At 36.9% G+C, this 27,137-nt stretch overlaps 1 protein-coding gene and 2 pseudogenes across 1 annotated transcript; 1 reads left to right on the forward strand and 2 right to left on the reverse strand.

The window, feature by feature from the left end:
• The first annotated feature begins 18 nt into the window (after window positions 1–18).
• Ccdc47 (coiled-coil domain containing 47) lies at window positions 19–26,936 on the forward strand. Its single transcript, XM_005328200.5, has 13 exons — window positions 19–533; window positions 7,889–8,157; window positions 8,944–9,051; window positions 9,915–10,089; window positions 12,080–12,201; window positions 12,421–12,486; window positions 16,323–16,424; window positions 16,621–16,731; window positions 17,997–18,082; window positions 21,555–21,613; window positions 21,910–22,019; window positions 22,246–22,413; window positions 26,387–26,936. Exons 2-13 carry the CDS (start codon window positions 7,894–7,896, stop codon window positions 26,465–26,467), a joined length of 1,452 nt encoding a protein of 483 aa, XP_005328257.1. The 5' UTR covers window positions 19–533; window positions 7,889–7,893; the 3' UTR covers window positions 26,468–26,936.
• Window positions 3,948–4,763, reverse strand: LOC101972582 (proliferating cell nuclear antigen pseudogene; annotated as a pseudogene).
• LOC144375599 (ribosome biogenesis protein NSA2 homolog pseudogene) lies at window positions 6,118–7,204 on the reverse strand (annotated as a pseudogene).
• Window positions 26,937–27,137: the final 201 nt, after the last annotated feature.

Raw genomic sequence — 27,137 nt, forward strand, 5'->3', positions numbered from 1 at the left:
AAGAGAAAGGAGGTTGGCTGAAAACCACGTATACGTAAAAAAAGTCGATCCCAAATCAGCTCCTTTGCAAATAAGACTTGGGCAACATTTCCTCGCATGCCTGTGACCACATGGTCCAATAGAGCATGGCCACCTTTAGCTTCCGGAGCACCAGTTCAGAGTGACGTCAACCCGACTGGACCCTAATAGAAAATGCCGGCTTCGGCGAGGGCACTTAGGCCCACGGGCGGAGATTATGTAACCTTCCCAGAAGCCCCATCTCGCTTCTTCTGGGCGGTGGAGGGGTAGGTCTGGTGCTGTAACTGAGTTCGCGTTACGCCCCCCACGCCCAGCGCAGGCGCGGATGAGCCACACGCATTCTACGTAACGGACGGCAGAGATTACGTGAAAAGAGGGGAGGTGTGACTGAGCTCCCTGCTTCTGCCTTGTCTTACTGGCATAGCCGCCAGTAAACCTCGGCGACGATAAAGGTGGTAGCCAGGCTGAGAAGTAAGGCCGCAGGAGCGCCCGGCGGGCTTTAAGCTCGAAAACAGGTAGGTAGCGGGCGGTGATGCAGTTAATCGGTGGGGCTGGGTCAGGCCGAGTGGCGACTGAGTTGCGTGGCCTGTAATTCGGTCCTGTTTTCACCTAACCAGCCCTTCTGCCCTGCCAGTGGTGACATGCATCCATCCCCGCGACTTCTCATATCCCCTTTTTTTAAGAACACACACACACACATACATGCATACGTATATATGTTATATTAAATATTAAATCTTTGTTCATTCTTCTGGATCATTTTCTATTGGTCTTTTGGGGACTGGGGTAATTTTAGTGTGTTTTTAAAGCTCTGAGCAAATGCCAACCTAAAGGACAAAGTTAGAGGAAATTTACAACGTGAGGCTGGAAAAATGGAGCATAAACATTGGGATGAATGGATGGTGGAGAGAGACTAAATAAGGGTAGTTTGATAGATGCAACTACTTTCTGTAGTCAGCCTTCTCTGAAAATTGTTAACATAAAAAGGGGTTTTAACCAAACTTTTAAGGAGACAGAGGACTAATGTCAGAGGCCTCTTCTAAAATAACAGCAAAGAATGGTTACTTTACTTACTCTTTCGTTTTTAAGTCCAGAGTCCGTCACTGAGAGACTACCCAGTGAGTTTATAGATAATAATCAAACCAGACTTGTTAGTGCTTGTGCCCTGCCTTGGTTCAGTGTTCCCTAGCTTCAGGAGTCCTAGAGACTGGCATGGAGTTGTGCATTTGAGAAATGGGTTGACAGGTGCAGCAGAGACTTATGAGAGGAAAAGCCAATACACAAATGGCTTGTATAATATTAACCTAAATAACCTTGAAGGAGCCCTGTCACATGCTGAGTTATCTTAAAAATGCTTCTGTGTGTGTATTCTTAAAAGTTCCAAGTTAAAATTCAGTCTAAAATGACCGTTCCTTTTTGCAGTCTATTAATCAAGTTGACAGCATCTGTTTGAAAAGGTTTAAGCCTGAGATCTGAAAAAGTGTGCCCTAAAATACTTTTTAATTCTTAAAAAGGTAATTAATAATGAAGGAACAGATACTTGTTGAGTGCCTTCTATGTGGTAGATACTGCATGAAATATAAGCCCACCTCTTGGCTATTATGATTTGTTTACAGATTTTCTTTGGGTGATTTCTCTCTTGAACCCCTCACCAACTCAGCTCAATACTTTCTGGTGATCTGTGCATTCGCATAGTATGTCTCTTTCAAGCTCAAGTCTATATCCTGAACTCTTATATTTCCATTTACTTTCTTTTTAAATACGTACTAGATTGAATTTATTACCTTTTTCCTCATTATTTTTCTCCTTCGTTGTTCTTTATCTCAATGAAGGATGGCTTTGTCCAGCTATTCATTTTTATTTAAACAAAACTTGGAATCACTGCAGATCTTTCTTCCCCATATTCCCAGCATCTGGTTACTTTATGTTGCCAAATATAATTCTTAATATCTGTCAAATCAATTTTTATTTTACTTTTCTGCCACTGCCAGTTAAATACTGTTTAATTATCTCAGCCACTTCTGAGTTTCCTGTGTCAAGTACCCTTCTAAGATTCATGCTGCCTATAAACTATGAAGATTAAGTTGCAAATTTGTATAGTTTTCCTATTTAAAATCCTTTAGTTGTTTCTAGTTATCCAAAGTTCTTGGTGTGTCATATAAAGATCATCATTATCTGGCCACTGCTGTCCTTTTCAGCAAGTTAAGTCTGCAAACCCAATGCACAGCAAACTGAAATGTGTTATTTCAGGCCTTTGTGTCATAGCTGTTCCTTGTCTTCTTTCCCTAATGCAGAAAATATACTTTTATTTACAAAGAATTATTCTTTTAATTACAAGCATATATAATAGGAAAGTTAGAAAAAGAAAAAGAAAGACAATACTAATAAACATACCATACACACTAACTACTGTTCTATGTAGATATATATACTTTCAAACCTTTTCCTTTATGTCCATTTGCTCCTAAAACAACATGGTTTCTAACTTCTTTGTAACAGATTTTAATGGGCAAAAGTAAGTTTGTTTGGATACATCCATAATTTAACCAAATAGTTTCAAAATTTGTACTGTCCTAAGTAATACTGTAGAATGTAGAATACATATTCTTTAAGCTAAATACCTGAGCAAATTTTTGTCAGGAATTACATTTTACTTATCTTGGCATGATCATATGCTTAGTGGCATGGTAGTATACTTAGTGAAGGTATAGTTGATATAGTAGGATCATTTTATAGAAAACAGTGAAAGCCAGAAGAATTTTTATATTGTTTTGCAGGAATTGGTTGGCCTTTGATGACTATTGAATCCTTATGTAACCAAAGTTGTTTTAGAAAGATTACAGTGGTTTTAAGGAAAGAGAAATAGGCAGTAGGAAAGAATTCAGTTTAGGATAATGCTGTGGTTTCTTAGCAGGTGGTGATAATTTGGATCATGGTGGCTTACAGAATCAAAGAATACATGGGGGTTTGATGACTGATTAAATTTCAAATGCAGAAGAAATGAGAAATTGGATATCTCATTTTTAAAAACAAGACTGGAAAAAATGACATTATAAAAACAGGGAAATTCAGATACCTGCTGAGTTTAAGATGACCATAGAGCAGGGGTCAGCAAACAAAGCCTTAGAGGTGGCCTTTGAACTAAGAATGTCTTACATTTTTAAAGAGTTATTTTTAAAGGGTACCCAACAGTGTCTGCTCCACAAAGCCTAAAATAGTTACCAAGTATAGTATGGGGTAGCCAGGGGATTGTAGAGCATGAAAATGGACATGCCTTTTAGATAGCAGATGATGTAAGTCTCATGTTTAGATAAGAGGGCAGGACTTTTAAAATAAACCTAAATGGTTGGGGTTTTGGGTTTTTTGTTGTTGGTGGTGGTGGTGTTTGCTTTTTGTTTTGTTTTTGTTTTTGTACTTGTACAGATTGAACTCGGGGCACTCAACCACTGAGTTACATCCTCAGCCTTATTAATTTTTTATTTTGAGACAAGGTCTTGTTTAGTTGCTTAGGGCCTCACTTAATTGCTTAGGTTGGCCTTGAACTTGGGATTCTTCTGCCTCAGCTTCTTGAGCTGCTGGGATACAGGTGTCTGCCACAACTTTCGGCCCCTAAATGTTTTTTGTTTGTTTTATTTTTATATATATTTTTTGACATTTGAAATTCAGATAACTTTATTTAAATTGAAAAACAATTCTTAAAACTGCATTTAAAGTCAAGACCCTTTTGTTATAAAAATCACCAGAAGTATTTCTAAGTAAGGCAGAAAGAAGTATTTTTAGGTTAACAAAACTATATTTGATTTTGGATTTTATTCTTAAGCTGTAGAGGAAGGAAAGGGAAAATTGGGTTATTTACAGAAAACATTATCTACATATGTACTCAGTTACAAATTTGGTGACAGAAAAGACTTTGAGTCTTTTAGAAGCAGTTCTCAAAGAGCTTAGTTTTATTTCCTCAGATTTTAAGAATGCCTAAGATCCTTCTTCATCCTTGATCTTGTGAGCCAAATAATACTTTAAATGTCCCATGTCAGCAATTTTATACTCTACAACAAGGGGTACATCTGCAGACATACTGAGTGTTACTGTAGGAGAGAGTGGAGTGGCTTTTGTAAAGAAGTTCAGGTACCTCAGTGCAAAAGTTAGCTGAACTGGCTCATTCATCTCTATGATAACAGCTTCCTTTTCTTTATCAACATTATTTGTTTGAGACAACTTATTGTTTCCATTTCTAAGTTCTCTACTTGCAGAAAGTTTCACTCCATCTTTTGCATAGGATATTACAACAGCATCTCCAGTATGACTGAGGTCTCGGCATATATGTGCAAATTCACCAGAAGGCATCTTTACTACACAACTGTACTCTTGTTCTGGAATTCCAAAGTTGTTCAACATTAACTTCATTTCATAGTCTGAAACTTTCTCTTGATTCGGTGCTTCAAATACTAGCGCCAAAGTATCTGCATTATCTTCAGCCCTTAATGTAATAATGTCTTCATTGCCAGCACATTTTAGTATTTTGGACATGCTGGTGAGGTTCACCCATGGCCAGGTTGCGATTACAGCAGTATGTGTCGAAGCCCTCGGAGCATAGGGTGAGCTGCACCAAGGAGATGGGACGAGTCCATACTCTGAAGGTTTACACCACCAGAGCTGATGTCCCAGCAGGCCTCGTTGATGAGGTCCTTGAGGGCTTCTAGCACCTTCTTCAGGATGGACCCCTGGACCAGGCGCTCCTCAAACATGGTGGTGAAGTCTAAGACACAGCTACGGCTGGGCGGAAAGTAGTAAGGCCTATTCGGAGTTTAGGCTTCCCAAGGCCCAGAGAGAGTGGGCGAACACAGCAGAGACTGAGACCAGAGAAGACGACCTGTTTGTTTGTTTTAAATATTTTTTTTTAAGTTATAGATGGACTCACTACCTTTATTTTATCTATTTACCTTTATGTGGTCTGAGAATCGAACCCAGGGCCTCACACATAATAGACAAGCACTCTACTACTGAGCTACATCCCAAGCCCCCTTAGCTACTTCCATTGCAGCATAAATGTCTTAACTGTTAGATAAAATGATTGCATTGTTTTTCATATTTTCATATAAGATTTTTTGTTTGTCACAGATATTTTTTCATTATTTTTGTTAGTTCACAAACTTGTTCAAATGTTAGAATACTTACTGTTCTTTTCTGAAAGCTATAAAATGCTGGTAATGTTGCATTCTACCATATACACTAGAAACAGTTTGTTAGTAAATTACTACTTTTAAAGCCACAGCTGCCAGCTTACATTTGAGAAGAAACTTGAAAATGGCTCAGCACAGATTCTGAAGACAAAACTCTGGAATCAAATCACATGTCTGTGTCATGTGGTAGTTGTATTATTTAACATCTTGACCTCATTTTCCTTATCTGTGAAATGGGGATTTGGGTAATTATGCTTTCCATAGAGGATTGTTATGAGGATTAAAACATTTGCTTTTTGTGGATTAAATCAGTTGCTTTTCATAAAGCTTTTAGGACAGTACCTAGCACTTAATGTTTTAAGTGAATACTTTTTCTTTTTAACCCTAAAACATGACCTTTTTATTTACATTAACCAATTAATTGCAAATAATTTTCTCTTTAGGGCATTAATGAAAACTAAGTGGAATTATCCAAAATTTTTAGTACCATTCTGAAAGCACAAGTATATATATAGAATATAGAAAATGCTAACATAAAAAAGTACGTTAATTTACTTACTGAACAAGATCACTGATGAAAAGATGTATCTAAGAGGTTTGAATTTTTTCTACATTGTATAGCCTGCTTTTCTCTTAGATATTTTTCAGTTATACTGGTGGTTTTTTCAGAAATGACAGATCTGCATTGCTGAATATCCACTCTTTAATGCAGATACTGGTATTTATGGGTTTGCTTTTTCAATTGTTGAATCTTAAAAACATGTAAACCCTTAACATAAACCCCCACATAAAGAACAACCTGCAAACTCCCTCATTTTAATTTTTTTTTTAAACAGTTTAATATATAGTTCTCTTAATGACTGCAGATACGTAAGGCTGTTTGGTAGTATTCAGAACCATCACTGTACAGTAATGGTGGTTTTCCTGATTGATTTGTAGTCTTATAATAATTCCAAGGAGTGTAAAACTGTTGTCAAACAAGTAAGACTGCATTTATGCATCCGTCATTTTCAGGATTATTGGTAACCTGGGCATATTTCCCCAAAATCACTTTGCCTCCTTGTGTTACAAGGCCCAACTCGCTGACATTCACCTCAATGACTGTACCTTTGGTAATAACACCCAAAGTTGTATACAGTGGGGCTGACGGATTCTTTTTCACACCAAGTATTGGTAGGCAAAAGGTGGCTTTCAGTTCAGGATGTGTTACATGGGCCTTCTTGAAACATAAGCCCATTGGTCTAATGAATCTTTCATATTTAGGTGGTTTTCTTGTAAAGCCATCTCCAGCAAAGCAGACTTTAGTAACCATCCTCTTCCAGGCCTTCTTTTTTCTCTTTCCTGTTCAAATCACTTTTAATACTTCTGTTTCTCCCTGAGCAGGAACCTTGGGAAGGGGGACTTCTGATCCCCCCCCCCTCGCCTTTTCTTTTCGCTTTTGTTTAATCATGTTGGAAAGTACTTTTGCTCTAGTCTGTCCTTCTCTGTCCAGGAGATAGGCAGGCACTGCTCCCTGTGGAGTCTTTTCATCATTCTTTTGTTTGGTGTTTCTCTTTTCTTGCATCTTAATGGTCTTTTTCATTTGTATTTTCTTGGCTTGGCGCTGTTTATGGTAGAGCTTAGCCTTCAGGCCAATCATTTTTTTTTGCCTTCTTTGAATGTTCATGAGCCTCTCAACTTTCCTTCTTTCTCTTTTTCTCATGGTAATCCAAATGGTGTCCATAAAGTTTAAGGTGTAATTCAATGTATTCATTTTGTGGCACGATGATAGCCACAGAGCTCCCGGGTGCAGTCTCCGGGTGAGTAGAAGCTCTCAATCTTCGGGTACCCAAGACCCAAAAGCAGACTCCGCGCAGTGCGGAACCGGAAAGCTTAAGTGAATACTCTTATAACATGTGCAGGCACATATAAAAAATTGATCTAAGGGCAAATGGCAGTTTTGTGTGTTTGTGTAGTGCTGGGAATCAAGCCCAAAGCCTCTGACATGTACTGAGCGACATCCCCATCCTTGCATAGCTTGTTTACAGATTATTTTTGTTATCACTAATAGGTAAATAGTATCTTATTCTTTCATGATATGTCTTTTTCATTGTCTTTAGAAAGCTTTGTATAAGCTCTCAAGTGTATGTTGAAAAAAAGAAAAAAAATTCCTTTATGGAACACTCAGTTGAAATGGAAAAAAATTTTCAGAGACCCCCACCCTAAAGAAATTACATGATTTGTCCAAGTTTTTACAGATAACTAGTAACAAGGTCTAAACTAGATCTAAGCCTCTTGACCTGACCTTTTTTTTTTTTTTTGTATGATGTTTTTGAAATCTGAGAGTATGGAGTAAGAGAAAAACAGGAGGGCTGGAGATGTGGCTCAAGTGGTAGCGCGCTCACCTGGCATGCATGCGGCCGGGTTCAATCCTTAGCACCACATACAAAGATGTTGTGTCCACCGAATACTAAAAAAAAAAAGGATATTAAAAAATTCTCTCTCTCTCTCTCTCTCTCTCTCTCTCTCTCTCTCTCTCTCTCTCTCTCTCCCTCTCTCTCCCCCCCCCTTTTAAAAAAAAAGAGAGAAAAGCAGGAGAGGTTTTTTATTTTAAATTTAAATTTTTATTTTCACTATTTACAAAGTCTATTATATGTAGAATAGAGTTCATTTTAAGGCTCTTTGTTTTGTTTTTTAATCTTATTTTTAAGGTGCAATGAAAGCTTTCTGTGCTTTCTTTGTTGTTGTTTTGGTGTTCGGGAGTGTCTCTGAAGCCAAGTTTGATGATTTTGAGGATGAGGAGGACATAGTAGAGTATGATGATAATGACTTTGCTGAATTTGAAGATGTCCTAGAAGATTCTGTTACCGAATCTCCTCAACGGGTAATAACTACTGAAGACGACGAAGATGAGACTACTGTGGAATTGGAAGGGCAAGATGAAAACCAAGAAGGAGATTTTGAAGATGCAGATACCCAGGTGGGGTTTTCTTTCATTGATTTTTTTTTCCCCCCCAATTTGGAGGATGGGAAATTTTATAACTAGCACTTCTCAAATATTAGAAATAAGACATAGATCTAGGGAGACCTTTACTCTCTGGAATCTTCATTTTTCTTCAGTAGATAGAGTTTTCCCTACTGAAAAACAATTTGTGATGTTTCCACCTTTTACATTAAAAAATATGGTAAATTGTGTTTTCCTCCTCTATGGCAATCCTGGCTAGGAAGGGGCTAGAGAATAGATATTGTGTATGGGTGAGGATTGTCATCATTTAGGTTTAGAACTTTGGATTCTAAAGTATGGGGAGTCATCATTTTTGTGTTTTTGGGTTTTTGTCTCAGCTTTATTGAAGTTTAGTGACAAATGAAGATTACGTATATTTAAATTGTACAACATGGTGTTTTGATATGTGTATACATTGTGAAGTGATCATCACAAACTAGTTAACATATTGTCACCTCACATAGTTTTCTTTATTTGTATGTGTAATGAAAATACTTACCATCTGTTCTCATAGCAAATTTTAAGTATATATAATATTCTACTAATTATTACCATGCTATATTGTACATTAAGTCTCCAGAACTTATTTATTTTAGGACTGAAAGTTTGAACACTTTGATATTTTGCTAAAAACATCTAATATCTCTGTTCTGGGCTTTCTGTTAACAAGTTCTCTTTTCCTTTACAAACGTTGCCTGCAAAATGAGACACTATTGCTGGTGACATTTGTAGAGAAAAACAGATTGTGCCTCATTTTTGTAGGAGGGAGATACGGAGAATGAACCTTATGATGATGAAGAATTTGAAGGTTATGAAGACAAACCAGATACTACTTCTAGCAAAAATAAAGACCCAATAACAATTGTTGACGTAGGTATACAGGGTTCTGAATTCTAAATTAACCAACAAAACTTGATGTCATTAATCCCAGAAATATAATTAGTGACATATGGCTGGTGGTGATGTAATAGTGGAAATTGAGAAATAGCTTAACATCAGTTATTCTGATAAACATCTATACCTAGAAATCTGTGGTAGTGCACCAGTTAAGCATGCAAAGACCCTGGGTTTGATCCGCAGCAGCAGCACCAATCCAAAAAAAAAAAAAAAAAGATCATATCTGGAAAAAGAATGGTTATTTTATTCTAGTTCTCCTAGTTTTATTATCAAGAAATAAATAATGTATAACTAATTAGAATAAATAAAAAGAAATAAATAAATCAACAGGCATGGTGGTGCATGCCTGTAATCCCAATAGCTCTGGAGGCTGAGACTGGAGTATCACAATTTCAAAGCCAGCTTCAGTAACTTAGCAAGGCCCTAGGTAACTCAGTGAGATCCTGTCTCTAAGTAAAATATAAGAAGGGTTCGGGATGTGGCTCAGTGGTTAAGTGTTCCTGGGTTCAAACCCTAGCACACACTAAAAAAGAAATAAATAAACAGGTATACCATACACTGGATATATTTTGGGGTGGGACTCAGAACCAAGTTAATACAAAGAATTTGCCAGCTTTTCATCTCATCTGATTCTCTTTAACATTTCCTTAAAGAATCTTTTACAAAACTAAGTTAAAAAACCAAAATAGGCTTATTTCTCCATGTATAATCATATTCAGTGACAGTTATATAAGAGATTTATTTCTACTTATGGGTTTTCTCATTTTTCATACCATTATTAGACTCTTATCATTCAGCCTTATCCAATATTAAATGGAATAATTTTGATTCTTTAGGTACCTGCACACCTCCAGAACAGTTGGGAGAGTTATTATCTAGAAATTTTGATGGTGACTGGTCTGCTCGCCTATATCATGAACTACATTATTGGAAAGAATAAAAACAGTCGCCTAGCACAGGCCTGGTTTAACACTCATAGAGAGCTTTTGGAGAGCAACTTTACCTTAGTGGGTAAGTTAGGCCAATATATGTCCAGCTCCCTGCTTGAAAATAGTGTGGTAAGAAGTGTTTATTCCCTTCAGCATAAGCATCTAACTGCTTTCAGTAAATGCTAAAGAGGATACATTTTCTTGCCACACTTTTTTTTTAATTGGTCCATTATAATTATATGTAATTCTCGGATTCTTTGTTACATATTTGTACATGCACATAATAGAGTAATGTAATTTGTTCAGTTTTGTTCCCTAGTACCTTACCTTCGTGCTTTTTTTTCTAAGTATAAGCATCCAGTTGCTTTCATGTACTGCTTGAAGAGGATACATATTTTTTTTTAAGTTTAATGTACTGAGTATATTGCATTTATGTAATAATTTCTTTATCTTTTATCAAACAATAGTATAATTGCACCACGCATGATGGTGCACCCCTGTAATCCCAGTGGCTCAAGAGGCTGAGGCAGGGGGATCATGAGTTCAAACCTGTCTCCAAATAAAATACAAAATATGGCTGGGAATGTGGCTCAGGGGTTGAGTGCCTCTGAGTTCAATCCCTGGTATCCTCCCCATACCCCCAAAAAGTTGATAAACTTCTGGTTGAAACTATGAAATTTAGACATTATAAGTAACTCGATAAATGCTTTCAATTCACCTTTAGAAATTGGAAGTCCTGCTGGGCACAGTGACACATTTCTGTAATCCCAACCACTTTTGAGGCTCTAGCAGGGGATCACAAGTTTGAGGCCAGACTGGGTGACTTAATGAAACCTAGGGTCTTTTTTAAAAATGGCTAAGAATGTAGCTCAGTGATAGAGCACTTGCATAGTATGCTCAAGGACCTAGACTCAATCTCTAGTACTGTACTACCAAAAAAAAAAAAAAAGGAAGAAAGAGGAGGAAGAAAAGAAAAGAAGTTGGAAGCCCCTTAAATTTCTCTCCAGTTCAAAGGTACTGAATCTTCTGATGAGATATACACTGAAGTACTTGGAGGAATATCTGTAACTGTGCAGTATAAGAAGTGGGGTGGACTCCCCTCACATGAACCTCTACTTGTCATTTTAACACTTTTTTTGTTGTTGTGGGCTGGGGGGGGGTCGCTATATTGGGAATTAATTCCTGGGCTTCACACATGTTAGGAAAGTACTTCTGAGTGACACTTCCAACATTTTTTTATTGTGAGACACGATCTCACTGAGTTGTCCAGGCTGGCCTCAAACTTGCAATCCTCTTTCCTCAGCCTCCCAAGTAGCTAGGATAACAGGTATGCTCCACTGCACCTCGGTATCACTTTATTCCACTTTAATAGTAAAAAGGAGGGCTGGGGTTGTAGCTCAGTGGTAGAGTGCTTGCCTAGCACGTGTGAGGCACTGGGTTCCAGCCTTAGCACCACATAAAAGTAAATAAATAGAATATATTGTGTCCATCTACAGCTAAAAAAATATTTTTAAAAATAGTAAATAGGGGGCTGGGGATGTGGCTCAAGCGGTAGCGCGCTCGCCTGGCATGCGTGCGGCCCGGGTTCGATCCTCAGCACCACATACCAACAAAGATGTTGTGTCCGCCGAGAACTAAAAAATAAATTTAAAAATTTCTCTCTCTCTCTCTCTCTCAAAAAGAAAAGAAAGAAAGAAAGAAATACATCAAATCTATTAAAGCGTGAAAATGGAACATTAAACAAACTAGAAAAAAATAAGTAGTAATGGGCTGGGGATGTGGCTCAAGCGGTAGTGTGCTCACCTGGCATGAGTTCGATCCTCAACACCACATAAAAATAAAAAATAAAGATATTGTCACCACCTTAACCTAAAAAATAAATATTTAAAAAAATAAGTAGTAGTAAAAGGAACAGTGCCAATCTATATAAATCTCTCTCCAAAAGAGATTCTATAAGATAACAAATTATTGTTATTTTAAAGCTATGATCATGTTGGAGTCAGGATAGAGGAAGGGTGTGATAATTAGGCCCCAAATTTTCAGTGAATCACATTAAGTGGTTTTACCCCTAGGAGATGATGGAACTAACAAAGAAGCTACAAGCACGGGAAAGTTGAACCAGGAGAATGAGCATATCTATAACTTGTGGTGTTCTGGAAGAGTGTGCTGTGAGGGAATGCTTATCCAGCTGAGGGTAAGTAACTTTTGGTCCAATGTATATCATCCTTTTTTTCTAAATGTGGTTCCTAATGTTCTAAATTCAATGTCTCATCTCTTCATGTTTGGTTTAAAATAAGGTTCAACTGGCAAGCATGTTATAGAGGATATTTGATAAAGCAAGTGATTTTCTCTCAAAGTCCTTTTCTTTATAGTAAGTAGAAGTTAAAACTATATTAACTCCTTATTTTTTTAGTTCCTTAAGAGACAAGACTTACTGAATGTCCTGGCACGAATGATGAGGCCAATGAGTGATCAAGTGGTATGTATTACATATGCTGGTTACAGATTGAATTTGTTACTTCTTTGACCTTATTCCATTTCTACCTGATTGTTATTGGAATTTCTGGCAACTTGTATCCCTTGCCAAAAAAATTGATCCTTTTCTATTTAAGCAGATCTTCTTTCACTCAGTGTACAACTATCTGGAGGCCTTAATGTGCTTTTTGGAGAGAAGGAGAAATACTCTACCACCACAGAGATCAGCTAAATTAGCCTTGATAGAGGGAAGAAGAATTGTCACAAATAGTTTGCCTTTATATCTACTTCTGCTTCTTATGTATATCTTTGTTTTTGGCAAAAAGCTGGGTTTCTTCTCAAATTTTTTTGCTTCAGGTAATTAATTTTGGTTGAAGGAGCTCAAACCATGATTCAAGAACTTTATTGTTAGGCATACCTTCTTTCTTTTATTAAATTAACTTGTTAATCTGCCAATGTATCCTTTATTAGAAATGCCACATTCCTCCTTCCTTAATTCTTTCAGTAAATAATTGTGTTGGTTCCTACTGGTACAAGAAACAAAACTATACAGAATAGCTGGGCATGGTGGCACCCACCTGTAATCCTAGCATCTCTGGAGTCTGAGACAGGAGGATTGCAAGTTCAAAGCCAGCCTAGGCAAGGATCTCAAAACGAAAAATAAAAAGGACTGGGGATGTGGCTCCATAGTAGAGCATCCTGGATTCTGTCCTTAGTACTAAAAAACAACAAGAAACAAAACAAGAAAAGGACAATTTCTTCTTTTATGTGAATTAATAAAATAAGAGATGTATAAGTGTATGTCAAAGTACAAAGTAGTGTTAAGTAAGTGTTGTATTCGTTTTATAAATTTAGTACTTTCAAACGTTATTGGATTGAAACTCTTTTTTTTTTTTTTTTTGATGCAAGAGATTGAACCCAGGAGTGCTTAACCACTGAGCCACATCCCCAGCCCTTTTTATATTTTATTTAGAGACAGGGTCTTGCTGAGTTACTTACATCCCCACTAAGTTGCTGAGGCTGGCTTTCAATTGCAATCCTCCTGCCTCAGCCTCCCAAGCTGCTGGGATTACAGGAATGCACTACCATGCCTCGCCTTGAAACTCATTATTTTAAAGATTTCAATATTAGTTGTAAATCTATATCTTTTAATTTTTTTGTAATGTCGCCATTGATGACTTAATCCACTAAAGTTTAGAGCCTCATCAGTTAATATTCCTGTCATCTCTTTTCCCACCAAACATTAGTTAAAAATGAAGAAGCTGGGCACAGTAGTCCATGCATGTTATCCCAGCAACTTGGGAGGCTGAGGTAGGAGGATCTCAAGTTCAGAGCCAGCCTCAGCAATTTAGTGAGACACTAAGCAACTCAGCAAGACTCTGTCTCTAAAATATAAAAAAGGGCTAAGGATATGGCTCAGTGATTAAATGCCCTTATATAAATAAGATGACAAGTAGGGCCATGTTTTGTCATATCAATCCCCACTACTCAAAAAAATAAAAAAAGAAGAAGAAATTAATAAATTCATGATTCTTTTTTTTTCTTTTTTTTTTTAGTATTTTTTAGTTGTGGATGAACACAATAACTTTATTTTGCTTATTTGTTTTTTAAATATTTATTTTATTTCTTAGTTTTAGGTGGACACCATATCTTTATTTTACAGGTATGTGGTTCTGAGGATCAAACCCAGTGCCCCATACATGCTAGTCAAGTACTCTACCACTGAGCCACAATCCCAGCCCTGCTTATTTATTTTTTATGTGGTGCTGAGGATCAAACCCAGTGCCTTACATGTACAAGGCAAGTGTTCTACCATTGAGCCATAACCCTCATGATTGAGCCCACACCCATGATTCTTTATATTTAGTTTTTTTTTTTCTTGTAGGATTCTGTTTAAAGTGTTGACTTTGTATAATTTTCTGTCAATGTTGAAAGAGCAGAAAATTTTTCTTTTACGGCTGCTATTTTGCCAGATCTTACCCAATAGTAACATTTCTTTTTTCCATATTATTGGAAAAACTGATAATTATTTGACTCAAACATTTAAAAATATAAATAAGATGACAAGTAGGGCCATATTTTGTCATATCAAACTCTTTAGGCTTTTAATTTTGGCCCAATGCAAAATATTAATAGTTGTTTACTTGCTTTGGGGATATTTTCCAACACCAACAGTTCTTTGATTCTCTGGACACCAATTGAGTTCTAACAATTCTATTCAATTCTGATATTATCTGCCTGGAGTTAGCTTAGATCCCACAGGCTGAAGGGTCCAATCCCACAAGACTATTCCTGTTTCAGAGGGAATTGCAGATCCCAGGCCATCCATATTGACATGTACAGTTCTGACTGATCAAAATATAAACTGGACATTTCTACAACCTCTGGCCAGGTTCGTTAATTTGTTAGATTATCTCACAGAACTCAGGAAAACATTTTACTTACATTTACTGGCTTATTTTTAAGGATATAACTCGGGAATAGCCAAATTAAGAGAGATAAAGGGTGGTACATAGGAGAGAGGTATGCATGGAGCATGACCTCTCTGAGCATTTTACTCTTCCAACAAGTTAATGAGTTCACTAACTTGGAAGCCCTCTGTATCTTATTCAGGATTTTTTTTGTTGTTTGTGGTACTGGAGATTGAACCAGGACCTTGAGCATGTTGGGCAAGTGCTGTTCACTGAGCTAAATCCTCATTCCTGTTCTGGAGTCTTTGTAGAACTCAATTTCCATTTTTCCTTTCTTTCCCAGATATCTTGAATAGGGCTTAATCAAGGGCTTAGCGGGGAAAGAAAGGAAAAATGGAAATTGATGACTAGCCCTATTTCTGATGCCATCTAGGAGCCAACCAAAGTCATTGCATTTCTTTTCTCAATAACAAAAGATACTCCAATCATTCATGCGATTCTAAAGGTTTTAGGAGCTTGGTGCCTGAAACCTGGGACAAAAACCAAATGTATTTCTTATTATAGCACATTTCCAATTAGGATCTTTTTGCATGGGTGGGTACCAGGGATTGAACTCAGGGACACTCACCAGTGAGCCACAACCCCAGCCCTATTTGTATTTTATTTAGAGACAGGGTCTCACTTGAGTTGATTAGCACCTCACTTTTTGCTGAGGCTGACTTTGAACTCGCGATCCTCCTGTTTCAGCCTCCCGAGCCCTTGGGATTTTAGGTGTGTGCCACCGTACCCAGCTTCAATTAGGATCTTGTTAATGTTGAATTTTGGACTTGAGTATTCCTATATGAATCTGTTAGTATTCTATGGCTACAGAACAATTAACACAAATTTGGCAGCTTAAAATAACACCCATTTGTTATCTCATAGTTTGTGAAAATAAGTAGTCCAAGCATGGGTTCTCTGCTCAGGTCTTTGCAGGCTGAAATTAAGGTATCAGCAAGATTAAAGTTTCTTTCTTGGGCACCACTTTCTCAAGATCATTCAGGTTGTTGGTATAATTCAGTTTCTTGTAGTTGTAGATCTCTATTTTCTTTCTACTTACCAACTGGGAACCACTTTCAGCTCCTAGAGGCCACCCTCAATTCTTTATCACTCATCTTTCTTTTAAGCCCTTTCACTACTTGATTCTTTTCTTCTCATAGAGTCTCATCCTTTTTAAGAATTTGCATGCTTAGTGGGTATACCCAAGATAATGTCCCTTTTGGTTAACTCAAAATCAATCAATTAAGGACCTTTTGCCTTATAACAACATAATTATGGGAGTGATGCCATATCATACTTGCAAATCTCACTCAAGGGAGTTCTTACGGACCATTTAGAAATCTACCTACCATTGAACCCAATGGTAAGCTTTGTTGTTTTGTTTTAAAAGCAAATAAAAGTAACTATGAATGATGAAGACATGGATACCTATGTGTTTGCTGTTGGCACACGAAAAGCTTTGGTGCGACTGCAGAAAGAGATGCAGGATCTGGTACGTCAAGTTTTTCCAACTGAAATATGTATAGAAACTGTGCTTCTTTATTAAATAGATTTTCATTGCACAAGACAATTACCTTACTCAAATGTTATTAAGCTTTGAAATATGTTAATCCAGATGCTTTTTTGAGGGGGAAATCTTTGTGCATAATCAAATGTCCTATCTTATTTTCAAAATTTTCTTCCTCCAGAGTGAGTTTTGTAGTGATAAACCTAAGTCTGGAGCGAAGTATGGACTGCCAGACTCTTTGGCCATCCTGTCAGAGATGGGAGAAGTCACAGAGGGAATGATGGATACAAAGGTAAATGTAAAAAAGACTTATATTTGCCAGACCTGGCATTGAGAAGGCTTTTCCTAAAAGTCACCCTGTATGAATCCTTAATGTTAATGCCTTAATTATGTATTTTTTTCTCACATCGATTCTGAAATACCATATTTAAGCAATAATTCAACTTGTCAGAAGTACTGTTTGATTAGTCAAGAAGTTCTCTGAATGAATAGCAAATTGTTTCTGGGATTGCTACTGAGTTTCAGGTTTTTTGAAGAAGGAACACAACTTCAATTCTTTTTACCATGTCATTTGGTCTATAATTTTGAGCTTCAATTAGCATAGGAGAAGAGGGTGTTCAGAGAACCATTTCTTTCTTTTGGTTGTGTTATGGTAACAGTATATCTTACTTACATTAAATTATGGAATAACTCAGGGACAATTCCAAATGTAAATTCAAGGTGACATGTTCATAAAGAATCCCTTGAGCCAGGTACGGTGGCACATACCTGTTATTCCAGTGGCTCAGGAGGCTGCTGCAGGGGGATTTTGAGTTCAAAACCAGCTTCAGCAACTAAGTGAGGCCCTAAGCAACTCATCAAGACCCTGTTTCTAAATAAAATATTTTTTAAAAGGTTGGGGATGTAGCTCCGGGTTAAGTGCCCCTGGGTTCAATCCTTGGTATTTTAAAAAAAAAAAAAAAAAAAAAAAAGGAATCCTTGAATCTGGGTGTAGTAACAGGCTTGTAATCTCAGCAGATAGGAAGGCTGAGGCAGGAGGATTGCAAATTCAAGGCCAGCCTCAACAATTTGGGGAGGCCCTAAGCAATTTAATGAAACCTTGTCTCAAAATAAAAAGGACTAAGAATGAAGCTCATTATTATTTTAGATTTTCATACTTTCATTCTTGTTTACAATTTTACTTTGAGACATATTTTCAGCTACTGTATAAGAACAGTATTAATTTCACTTTAGAGAGCTTCCTTATTTAAATTTAATTTTAGTGCTGGGGATGTGGCTCAAGCAGTAGCGCGCTCGCCTGGCATACGTGCGGCCCAGGTTCAATCCTCAGCACCACATACAAACAAAGATGTGTGTCCGCCAAAAACTAAAAAATAAATACTAAAATTCTATCTCTCTCTCTCTCTCTCAAAAAAAATAATGAAATAAATAAATTTAATTTTAAAACATTTTGGTCTGAGCAACATTCCAGGGGATTGAAGGGTGAAATGTTTATGAAAAAAGGGAAATGCATCAAAATCAACTTTAAAAAAAATAATTTTATTTTCTGTTTTTCAGATGGTTCACTTTCTTACACACTATGCTGACAAGATTGAATCCATTCATTTTTCAGACCAGTTCTCTGGTCCAAAAATTATGCAAGAGTACGTATGAGATAAAACGTTGGTATTGATATTTCTTGCTAGTTCTGTGTTGAAACACCACAAAATGCTTCTCTGAGTTTTCTTACCAAATGAGTGAGAGAAGTTGGTGATGGCATCCAAGTTTTCCTTTGCTTTGGTTGTATGCATCATAAGAGGTCATTGAAAAGCCAGGCAAGATAGTGCACACCTTTAATCCCAACAACTGGGTAGACTGAGGCAGTTGAGAATTGCTCAGTGATAGAACACTTACCTAGCATGTGTTAGGCCCTGAGTTCAAATAATCACCATTTTAGACGTGTTTGTGTGTGGGTGTTGCTAGGGATTGAACTGAGGTTGAACCCAGGGCTTTGTGCCTGCAAGGCAAGCACTCTATCAACTGAGCTATATCCCCAGCCCAAATAATCACCATTTTAAAGAGGACTGGGGATGTAGCTCAGTGGCAAATCCCTGGTACCAAAAAAGAGAGATGTCATTGAAAACCCATGGGAGGGCTGGGGTCATGGCTCAGTGGTAAAGTGTGAGGCACTGGGTTCATTTCTTAGCACCACATATAAATAAATGAACAAAATAAATGTCCATCAGCAACTAAATAAAAAGTTAAAAAAAGAAAGCAAGAAAGAAAAGCCCATGGGAGATGAGGATATAGCTCAGGTGGCTTAGCACTTGCTTAGCATATACAGGCCTTGGTTTCAGTCCTCAGCAGGACCAAAAACATCAAGAAAGAAAATCTATGGGAGACAAACAAATGAGCCTAGCCTAGCCTACTTTGCATACGTCTGTGTCTATTTGCATCACACACTCAGTAAGGTTGATGAGAATCTTACAGAAATGATTGATACTAAGAAAATGGAAATTCTTGTTTGTTTGGGTTTTTTTGTACCAGGGATTGAACTTGGGCATTCAACCACTGAGCCACATCCCCAGCCCTATTTGTATTTTATTTAGAAACAGGGTCTCATTGAGTTGCTTAGCATCTCACTATTGCTGAGGCTGGCTTTGAACTAGTGATCCTCCTGCCTCAGCCTCCCAAGCCACTGGAATTACAGATGTGTGCCCTGGTGCCCAGCCTTTGTTTTTGTTTTTGGTGCTGGGGATTGAATTCAGGACCTTGCACATGAGTGCTTTACCATCATGCTACATCCTGACCCTTTTTCTTTTATTCATTCATCATTCATTGTTTTGGTAATGGGGATTAAACTCAGGGGCATTTTACTACTGAGCTATATCCCCTGTCTTTTTTTTTTTTTTTAATACCTCTATTTTATGTTTGAACCCAGTGCCTCACGCATGTTAGGCAAGCTCTCAGGCTCTACCACTGAGCCACAACCCCGGCCCCCCCCCGGTTTTTATTTATTTATTTATTTAAAAATATTTATTATTTTTCTTTAGTTTTCAGCGGACACAACATCTTTGTTTGTATGTGGTGCTGAGGATCGAACCCAGGCCACACGCATGCCAGGCGAGCGCGCTATCGCTTGAGCCATATCCCTAGCCCAGTTTTTTTATTTTTTATAAAAAGGCTTTTTTTTTTTTTTTTTTTAATTTTTGGGATAGTCTCTTGCTAAGTTGCCAGGGTTGGCTATAAACTTAGGAATCTCTCAAGCTTCCCATTCGCTGAGATTGTAGACATGTAGCACCATGCCTGGTTTTTAATTTTTGAAACAGGGTCTTGCTAAATTGCCCAGGCTGGCCTCCAACTCAAAGTCCTCTTTCCTCAGCTTCCCAAGTAGCACCACCACACCCAGCATTTTTTTCCCCAAATTTTATGATATTAATCTATGATGTTTGACTTTTGTTTGATTACAAATCTATGTAATTGTGTATTTTGTCATTTATAGCCTTTTCTGGCTTCCTTCTTTAAACAGGTGATTATTATATCTTCTCCGAGCATATTATCAGTTATTCCCAATCAGGTTTTTAGCTTTATAGTAATATTGTCCAGTGTACATATTCATTGGATTCATTCTTAAATTCACAGCCTGTCTCAGGAGGGCTTCCTTAAGTTTCCTTGTCATGTAGAACTGGTTCCAATCTAAATTTTCAGTTGCACACTACTCTGATGGGCTATGGAGTTGAGTACAATTACAAGGCTATCATCCCAGTGACTGGGGGAGGCTGAGGCAGGAGGATCACAAGTTTGAGGCCAGCCTCAGTAATTTAGGAAGACCCTCTCCCAAAAGATCAAAAGGACTGAGGTTGTAGCTCAGTGATAAAATACCACTAAGTTCAATCATCAGTACCAAGTAAATAAATAAAGGTATCTGGGGGCCCTGGGTTTATTCCCTAGCATCTAAACAATAACAACAAAAAACTCATTCTGGATTTTAGTTGTAAGTGGGATTATTCAGATTATATCCCTCTAGATGGTATTGTATCATCCTTGCCTTGCAACACCGGGGACAAAATATCACATTAGAATATTTATCAAGCATTTTGAATTGTAGAAAGGGGGGATGATTGGCAGTCAAAGACTATAAATGAATCTTCAAGGACAGAACTAAATTATATAGTATTCCCTCCAAATCCACAGGGGATTGGTTCCAGGACTCCCCTCAGATACCAAAATTGAAGGATGCTCAAGTTCCTTACATAAAAATGCCATACTCTTTGCATATAACCTATGCATATCCTCCCATGTACTTTAAACTATAGATTGCTTAATAATACCTATTACATTGTAAATGCTATGTAAATACCTGTTGCTTTGGGAATGATGACATGAAAAAAAGTTTGCAAAATACATGTTTATTACAGATGAGATTCTTTTCCCAAATATTTTATAGAACCCGTAGATATGGAGGGCCAATTATATGTTATAGTAGATTATCTCTAAATTTCTTCAGAGGCTAACTCAAGTAAGATGCTTTATTGTGGGAAGATAGCGTAGAAGTTGGAAATAAAATATAATTTATCAAAATAAGACAGGCAGGGTGGCACAAACCTGTAATAGCAGGTACTTGGGAGGCTGAGGCCAAAGGATCACAAATTCCAGGCCACCTTTGACAATTTAGCAAGACCCTGTCTCCAAATTATTTAATTTTTTTTTTTTTTTAAGACTGGGGATTTAGCAGAGTGGTAGAGTGTCTTTGGTTCAATCCTCAATACTGAAAAAAAAAAAAAAAACCCCACAAAACTACGAGTGTCATATAAAATATGAACCTCATACTTAAATGTAGATTCATTTCTGATTCCCCAGATGAGATGGAATATATCCTGCCTGCAGGGGACATCACCACTGGAAGTATTCAAATTGAAAGATAAAGGTCACTTGGGAATACATTCATCAGATAGCCAAGTAGACCAGATGACCTTAAGTCTCCTTCAGGCCCAGAGATTATATTTGACTTGGGGATGCCAAGGCACTTACTGTGCTGATTATTTGCAGGTATCTGTCTAAATGAATCAGATGACTTGTGAACATGGAAAATGTCTTTCTTATGTTGTGTCTTAAAAGACTTTTCTTTTATGATAGGGAAGGTCAACCTTTAAAGCTGCCTGACACTAAGAGGACACTATTGTTTACATTTAATGGTAAGTGTTCTGGGTCCTGTCTTGGTTTTCTATGAGATGACCTTAAGGAAATATAGTTCTTTTGCAACTGATAGATGTAAAATTACATTAAAACTAATAACCTCATGCCTGATTTGATTGATTTCTGAGTTTCTTCAAGAAGATCACATTTTATATATTTTAATCATTTTATATATTTTAATTTTCTGCTAGAAAACTTGGAGAAAGGAGTCTATTAACATTAAAAAAAATTTTTTTTGGTGACTCAGGTATTAATGCTGCCATTAACTCAATAGAAAATTGACTTTGTTTTCCAGTGCCTGGATCAGGTAATACTTACCCAAAGGATATGGAGGCTTTGCTACCCTTGATGAACATGGTGATTTATTCTATTGATAAAGCCAAAAAGTTTCGACTCAACAGAGAAGTAAGACCCAAAGCCTTTATTACAAACTGATACCTTTAATTATTGTTTTTTTTCTCTGGGTAGGACTCTAGAGGGAGCAGCTGTCAATGATTTCAGTGATTGAATTTTTGCTAGATGACTTGAAAGTGCCAGATGGAAATAGTTTAATGCAAGAATTCTGAGTGAAATTTTACTTTTGTGGCATAGAGATGGATTTCTTATGAAAGACTTTGTCTTTTTGGGAAAGGGCAAACAAAAAGCAGATAAGAACCGTGCACGAGTAGAAGAGAACTTCTTGAAACTGACACATGTACAGAGACAGGAAGCTGCACAGTCCCGGCGTGAAGAAAAGAAAAGAGCAGAGAAGGAGCGCATCATGAATGAAGAAGATCCTGAGAAACAACGCAGACTGGAGGTAAGACAGACTTACCTTATCACTGGGGCAATACTAAGATTTTTATTATAAGGATTCCTGTTTGTACCACACTGGCTGTTCAGGTAATCCTATATTGGAATGTATACAAGTTAAAAGTTTAGTTTTTTCCATGGTTGTTTTTAAATTTTTTTTAGATGTTGATGGACCTTTATTCATTTATTTATATGAGTTACTGATACTCGAACTCAGTAATTAGGAACTTAGTAATTTAGTAATTTAGTAATTTCCTCAGAAATTAGGATTATTAATAGCACTAAATGAAGTTGCTATATAAAGTTTAAGATTTGATCATAGAATCAGAGAATTCTATTACTTTTGTGTGTATTTTTCAAGTTATTATCTCAAATGTAAGCTTCTTAGGCTCTAGTGTGTTATTTAAATATAAGCATGTTCTGATAATTTTATGAAATAAAATCCCTAATCCAGCACTAAAACTTATACATCTGGTTAAAAAAGAAGAGAACAAAGTCCTGGAAATTGTGAATTTAAATGAGAATAATCTTAAAGATTGAAGAAAATCTTTCAGAGCAAAAGGGACATGTTGCCCAAAAAAAATGTGAGCGTCTGTGTGCACTGCAGTTGCCAGTGAGGTGTTAACTTGCAAGGATAACTGAAGTGCCCAGGATATAACTCTGCCTGCATCTCTCTCATTGTGTTTCTTTTTCTTTTTTTCTTTTTTCTTTTTGGTACTGGGGATCAAACCCAGGGGCGCTTAATCACTGAACCACATTGTCAGCCTTTTAGAATTTTGAGACAGGGTCCCACTAAATTGCTTAGTTTGCTAAGTGCTGAGGCTGGCTTTGAACTTGCAATCCTCCTGCCTTGGCCTCCCAAACCACTGAGATTACAGGCATAAACCACTGTGCCTGGATTTCATCATGCTTCATTTGGTTTGGTTTGGGTTAGCTGATGGGCATTTCCCCCTAAAAATTTAGCTATGTTTATGCAGTATTCTTTATAAATGAAATGACTCTTCAGTGTATACACATAAAAAATCTATACAGGAATCATTAAGAGGTAATGCCTTTCATTTTTATATGAAAAAGGAAGTTCTGTTCTTTCTAAGATTCGAATCTAAAGTGGGTTAAAGGAAAAAGGAGACCCAGAACTTGAGTTAGATTGTAAGCTTTTTGTGAATGTAAACCATTTGGGTTTTTTTTTTTTTTTTTTTTTTTTTTTTTTAGAACCACTGCTTTATTTTATTTTTCTTTAAATATTTTTATTAGTTGTTGATGAATTTTAAAATTTTACTTATTTATTGGTATGTGGTGCTGAGAATCGAACTCAGTGTCTCACACCTGCTAGGCAAGTGCTCTACCACTGAGCCACAACCCCAGCCCTAGAACCACTGCTTTATAATGTCTGGTCTGGAAATCTTATGAGAAGATCCAGTGAACTAAATGGAATAGAAGTCAAGAAAAAAGTTATAATCGATTTCTTTTTCTTCTTTGGGTGGAAGGAGGTACCAGAGATTGAACTCAGGGGCACTCAACCACTGAGCCACATCCTCAACCCTATTTTGTATTTTATTTAAAGACAGGGTCTCACTGAGTTGCTTAGCGCTTTGCTTTTGCTGAGGCTGGCTTTGAACTCTGGATTCTCCTATCTCAACCTCCCCAGCTGCTAGGATTACAGGTGTGCACCACCCTTCCCAGTTCATAATCAATTTCTTTTTTTTTTTTTTTTTTTTTTTAAAGAGAGAGAGAATTTTTTAATATTTATTTTTTTAGTTTTTGGCAGACACAACATCTTTGTTTGTATATGGTGCTGGGGATCGAACCCGGGCCCCTCGCATGCCAGGCGAGCGCGCTACCGCTTGAGCCACATCCCCAGCCCCATAATCAATTTCTGACTGATTTACTTATTCATATGTTTAGCAATACTGGGGATTTAACCCAGGGGTGCTTTTCAGTAAGCTACGACACCCTTTATAATGTTTTATTTTGAGATAGGGTCTCATTGAGTTGCTGAGGCTAGCCTTGAACTTGGCAAGGATAACCTTCAACATGCTATTCTCCTGCCTCAGCCTCCTAAGTAACTGGATTAAAAGCATGTGCTGGTGCTGGGGCTCAGTGGTAGAGCACTTGCCTAGCATGTGTGAGGCACTGGGTTTGAGTCTTAGCACCACATGTAAATAAATAAAATAAAGGTCCATTGACAACTAAAAAAATTTTTTTAAAAAGAAGCATGTGCCCACTGGCCAGTCACAGTGGAACATACCTGTAATCCCAGCAACTAGGGAAGCTGAGGCAGGAAGATCGTGAGTTCAAAGCCAGCCTCAGCAACTTAGCAAGGCCCTAAGCAATTCAGTGAGAGCCTGTTTCTAAATAAATTATAAAAAAGGGGTAGGGATGTGGCTTGTGTGCTCAATCCTCAGTACCAAAAAAAAGAATGTGCCACTGTGGCCAATTTCTGACTTGAATGGCTCATTCATAGAAATGAGCTAGACCTCCCTGCCACTGCTAGGATGCTTTTTGTTTGTTTTGTTTTCTTATATATTTAATGAGAAAAATACACATAGAAGTCAAAATTACCATATAAAAATAATATAACAATCCCTCAAACACCTCCTATCCCTAAAGGTAATCACTATAAACACTATTAAAGGTAACACTGTTTATATAGTTTTCCCTTTGTTTATATATCCATTCATATGCTAAGTGTGTATATTATCTTTTCTTAAGTAAATCAGCTTATAAATACAAGTCTTTCAAGAAAGTAATATCTTCCCACATATGAGCTTTTTTATTTCTTAAGGAAAAGAGACCTGGGAGATATCTGTATATATGTACATACATGTGAATATATATTTCTTCTTCTTTTTTTTTTTAATGTATATTTTTTTTTAAGAGAGAGTGAGAGAGGAGAGAGAGAGAGAGAATTTTTAATATTTATTTTTTAGTTCTCGGCGGACACAACATCTTTGTTGGTATGTGGTGCTGAGGATCGAACCTGGGCCGCACACATGCCAGGCGAGCGCGCTACCGCTTGAGCCACATCCCCAGCCCTATATTTCTTCTAAGATTATTTCAGAAAATAAAAAATATATAAATATGTAGGTATGCATGTATGCACCTATTTATGAAAAATACTTTTAATGGATATTGCTTATAAGAAGTTGTATCTATTTACACTTTTAACATTGTATGAAATCTCTTCACTCACATCTTTTATGAAAAAACATCAGTTGTTTGAAGTTATAAATCTGATAGGAAATGGTTTCTTGCTTTAAAATTTTTTAATTATTGAAGGTGAGCATTTTTCACATGTATTGGTCTTGGCATAAGATGTCACTTAAATATATTAACATAAATATGTTTTTAAATCATGATACTATATTCTAGTATCTTGGGAGATGCAGATGTACATGTGGGTATAATACGTAATATGAAAAGTAGGGATGGATAATGCTAGGGAAAGATTTGATGGTGGTGGAGAGAGAGATTGAGAGTGTGGGAAGAGGATGTTGGGAGAATATCTGACTACTTTATATAAATAATAGAATAATATAGCTTTTGACATATATGCTGTAGCTGTTTGCTACTAGGCTCTCACAGTAGGCAGAGCAGGGGAGGGGGAGTTCTTTCCTCCTTTGTGAACCCAAACTCAGAATGTGTTTCCATTAAAGTGGCATTAATATTGATATTTCAGTTTTTCAACTACTTAGATGATAGGACGCCTATAGATTAATAAACATTCTCACTTACTGCAGTATTGGTGGGTAGTTCTCTATTATTTGTGGGGGAACCTAACACAGTCAATAAATAGTTCCCAGACCAAGAATTTACAAATCACTCTTTGAAACAATTTGTTATACTATCAAGAGTTAACTCTCTTCTAGAATGTTATTTGTGCTACAGGCCTAAGTTTTTGCTTTTGCTTTTTTTTTTTTTTTTTTTTAATGTGCTTAGAACTAAGTTTGGGTTCTTTCTTTCTCGCCTTCCTGTCTTAGGAAGCTGCATTGAGGCGTGAACAGAAGAAATTGGAGAAGAAGCAAATGAAAATGAAACAAATCAAAGTGAAAGCCATGTAAAATCATCCCAGAGATCCGAGTCCTAATTCCACCTATAAGCTCTGAGTTCATAGGAAACATAAAAAACACCAGTTGTTTTTTCACTTTAAAGTTCAGATACTCTCTGTGCTGAGAAATCCTTATTTCATTATCTATTCTGCTCTTGGTTTGGAGTTTTACAGAGGTTGTAGATACATTGAAAGGGCTCTATTTCAGTAATTTTCTTCCAGATAATCAAATTATTTTGATTATTTTATAAAAGAAATGATATATAAAATGTAGTTTTCAAATATTTTTTAAATTATAACATGAATCATCAATGCTTTTAATGTTTTAAAGTTTGAAGAAATATCATGAAATTTACAGGTAAATAATTAGGTTGTTGCTTTTTGTTTAAACTAAGCAGATAGAGTAGCTATGGAACCTGACTCTAAACCAAGATTCCACAAATAACTACTGGAATTGCACAATAAACATTGCTTGATGTTTTCTTCTGTGTGTACATTGAACTTGTGAAAAAGTAAAATTTAGAACATTATATGTGGTGATGAAATTTCAGGAAACTCAGTACATAATGCAGTATGTTTTGTAGGTGGGAGGTGCTGATGGCAGTATTATAGGAAATCTGTAGGTGTTAGGATACTGATACGTACATGGAAAATTCTAGAGGTAGGTAGTACATGAGCATGGT

The sequence above is a fragment of the Ictidomys tridecemlineatus genome, chromosome 3 (assembly GCF_052094955.1).
Source record: "Ictidomys tridecemlineatus isolate mIctTri1 chromosome 3, mIctTri1.hap1, whole genome shotgun sequence".
In the NCBI taxonomy this organism is placed as follows: Eukaryota; Metazoa; Chordata; class Mammalia; order Rodentia; family Sciuridae; genus Ictidomys; species Ictidomys tridecemlineatus.

Excerpts from the sequence above, each read along its gene's own strand:
- Ccdc47 (XM_005328200.5), top strand. The coding sequence starts at position 7,894 with ATGAAAGCTTTCTGTGCTTTCTTTGTTGTTGTTTTGGTGTTCGGGAGT. Across the intron at positions 9,052-9,914 it reads ACCCAATAACAATTGTTGAC|GTACCTGCACACCTCCAGAA; the intron begins GTAGGTATACAG and ends TTGATTCTTTAG. Across the intron at positions 22,020-22,245 it reads AGTTTCGACTCAACAGAGAA|GGCAAACAAAAAGCAGATAA; the intron begins GTAAGACCCAAA and ends TTTTTGGGAAAG.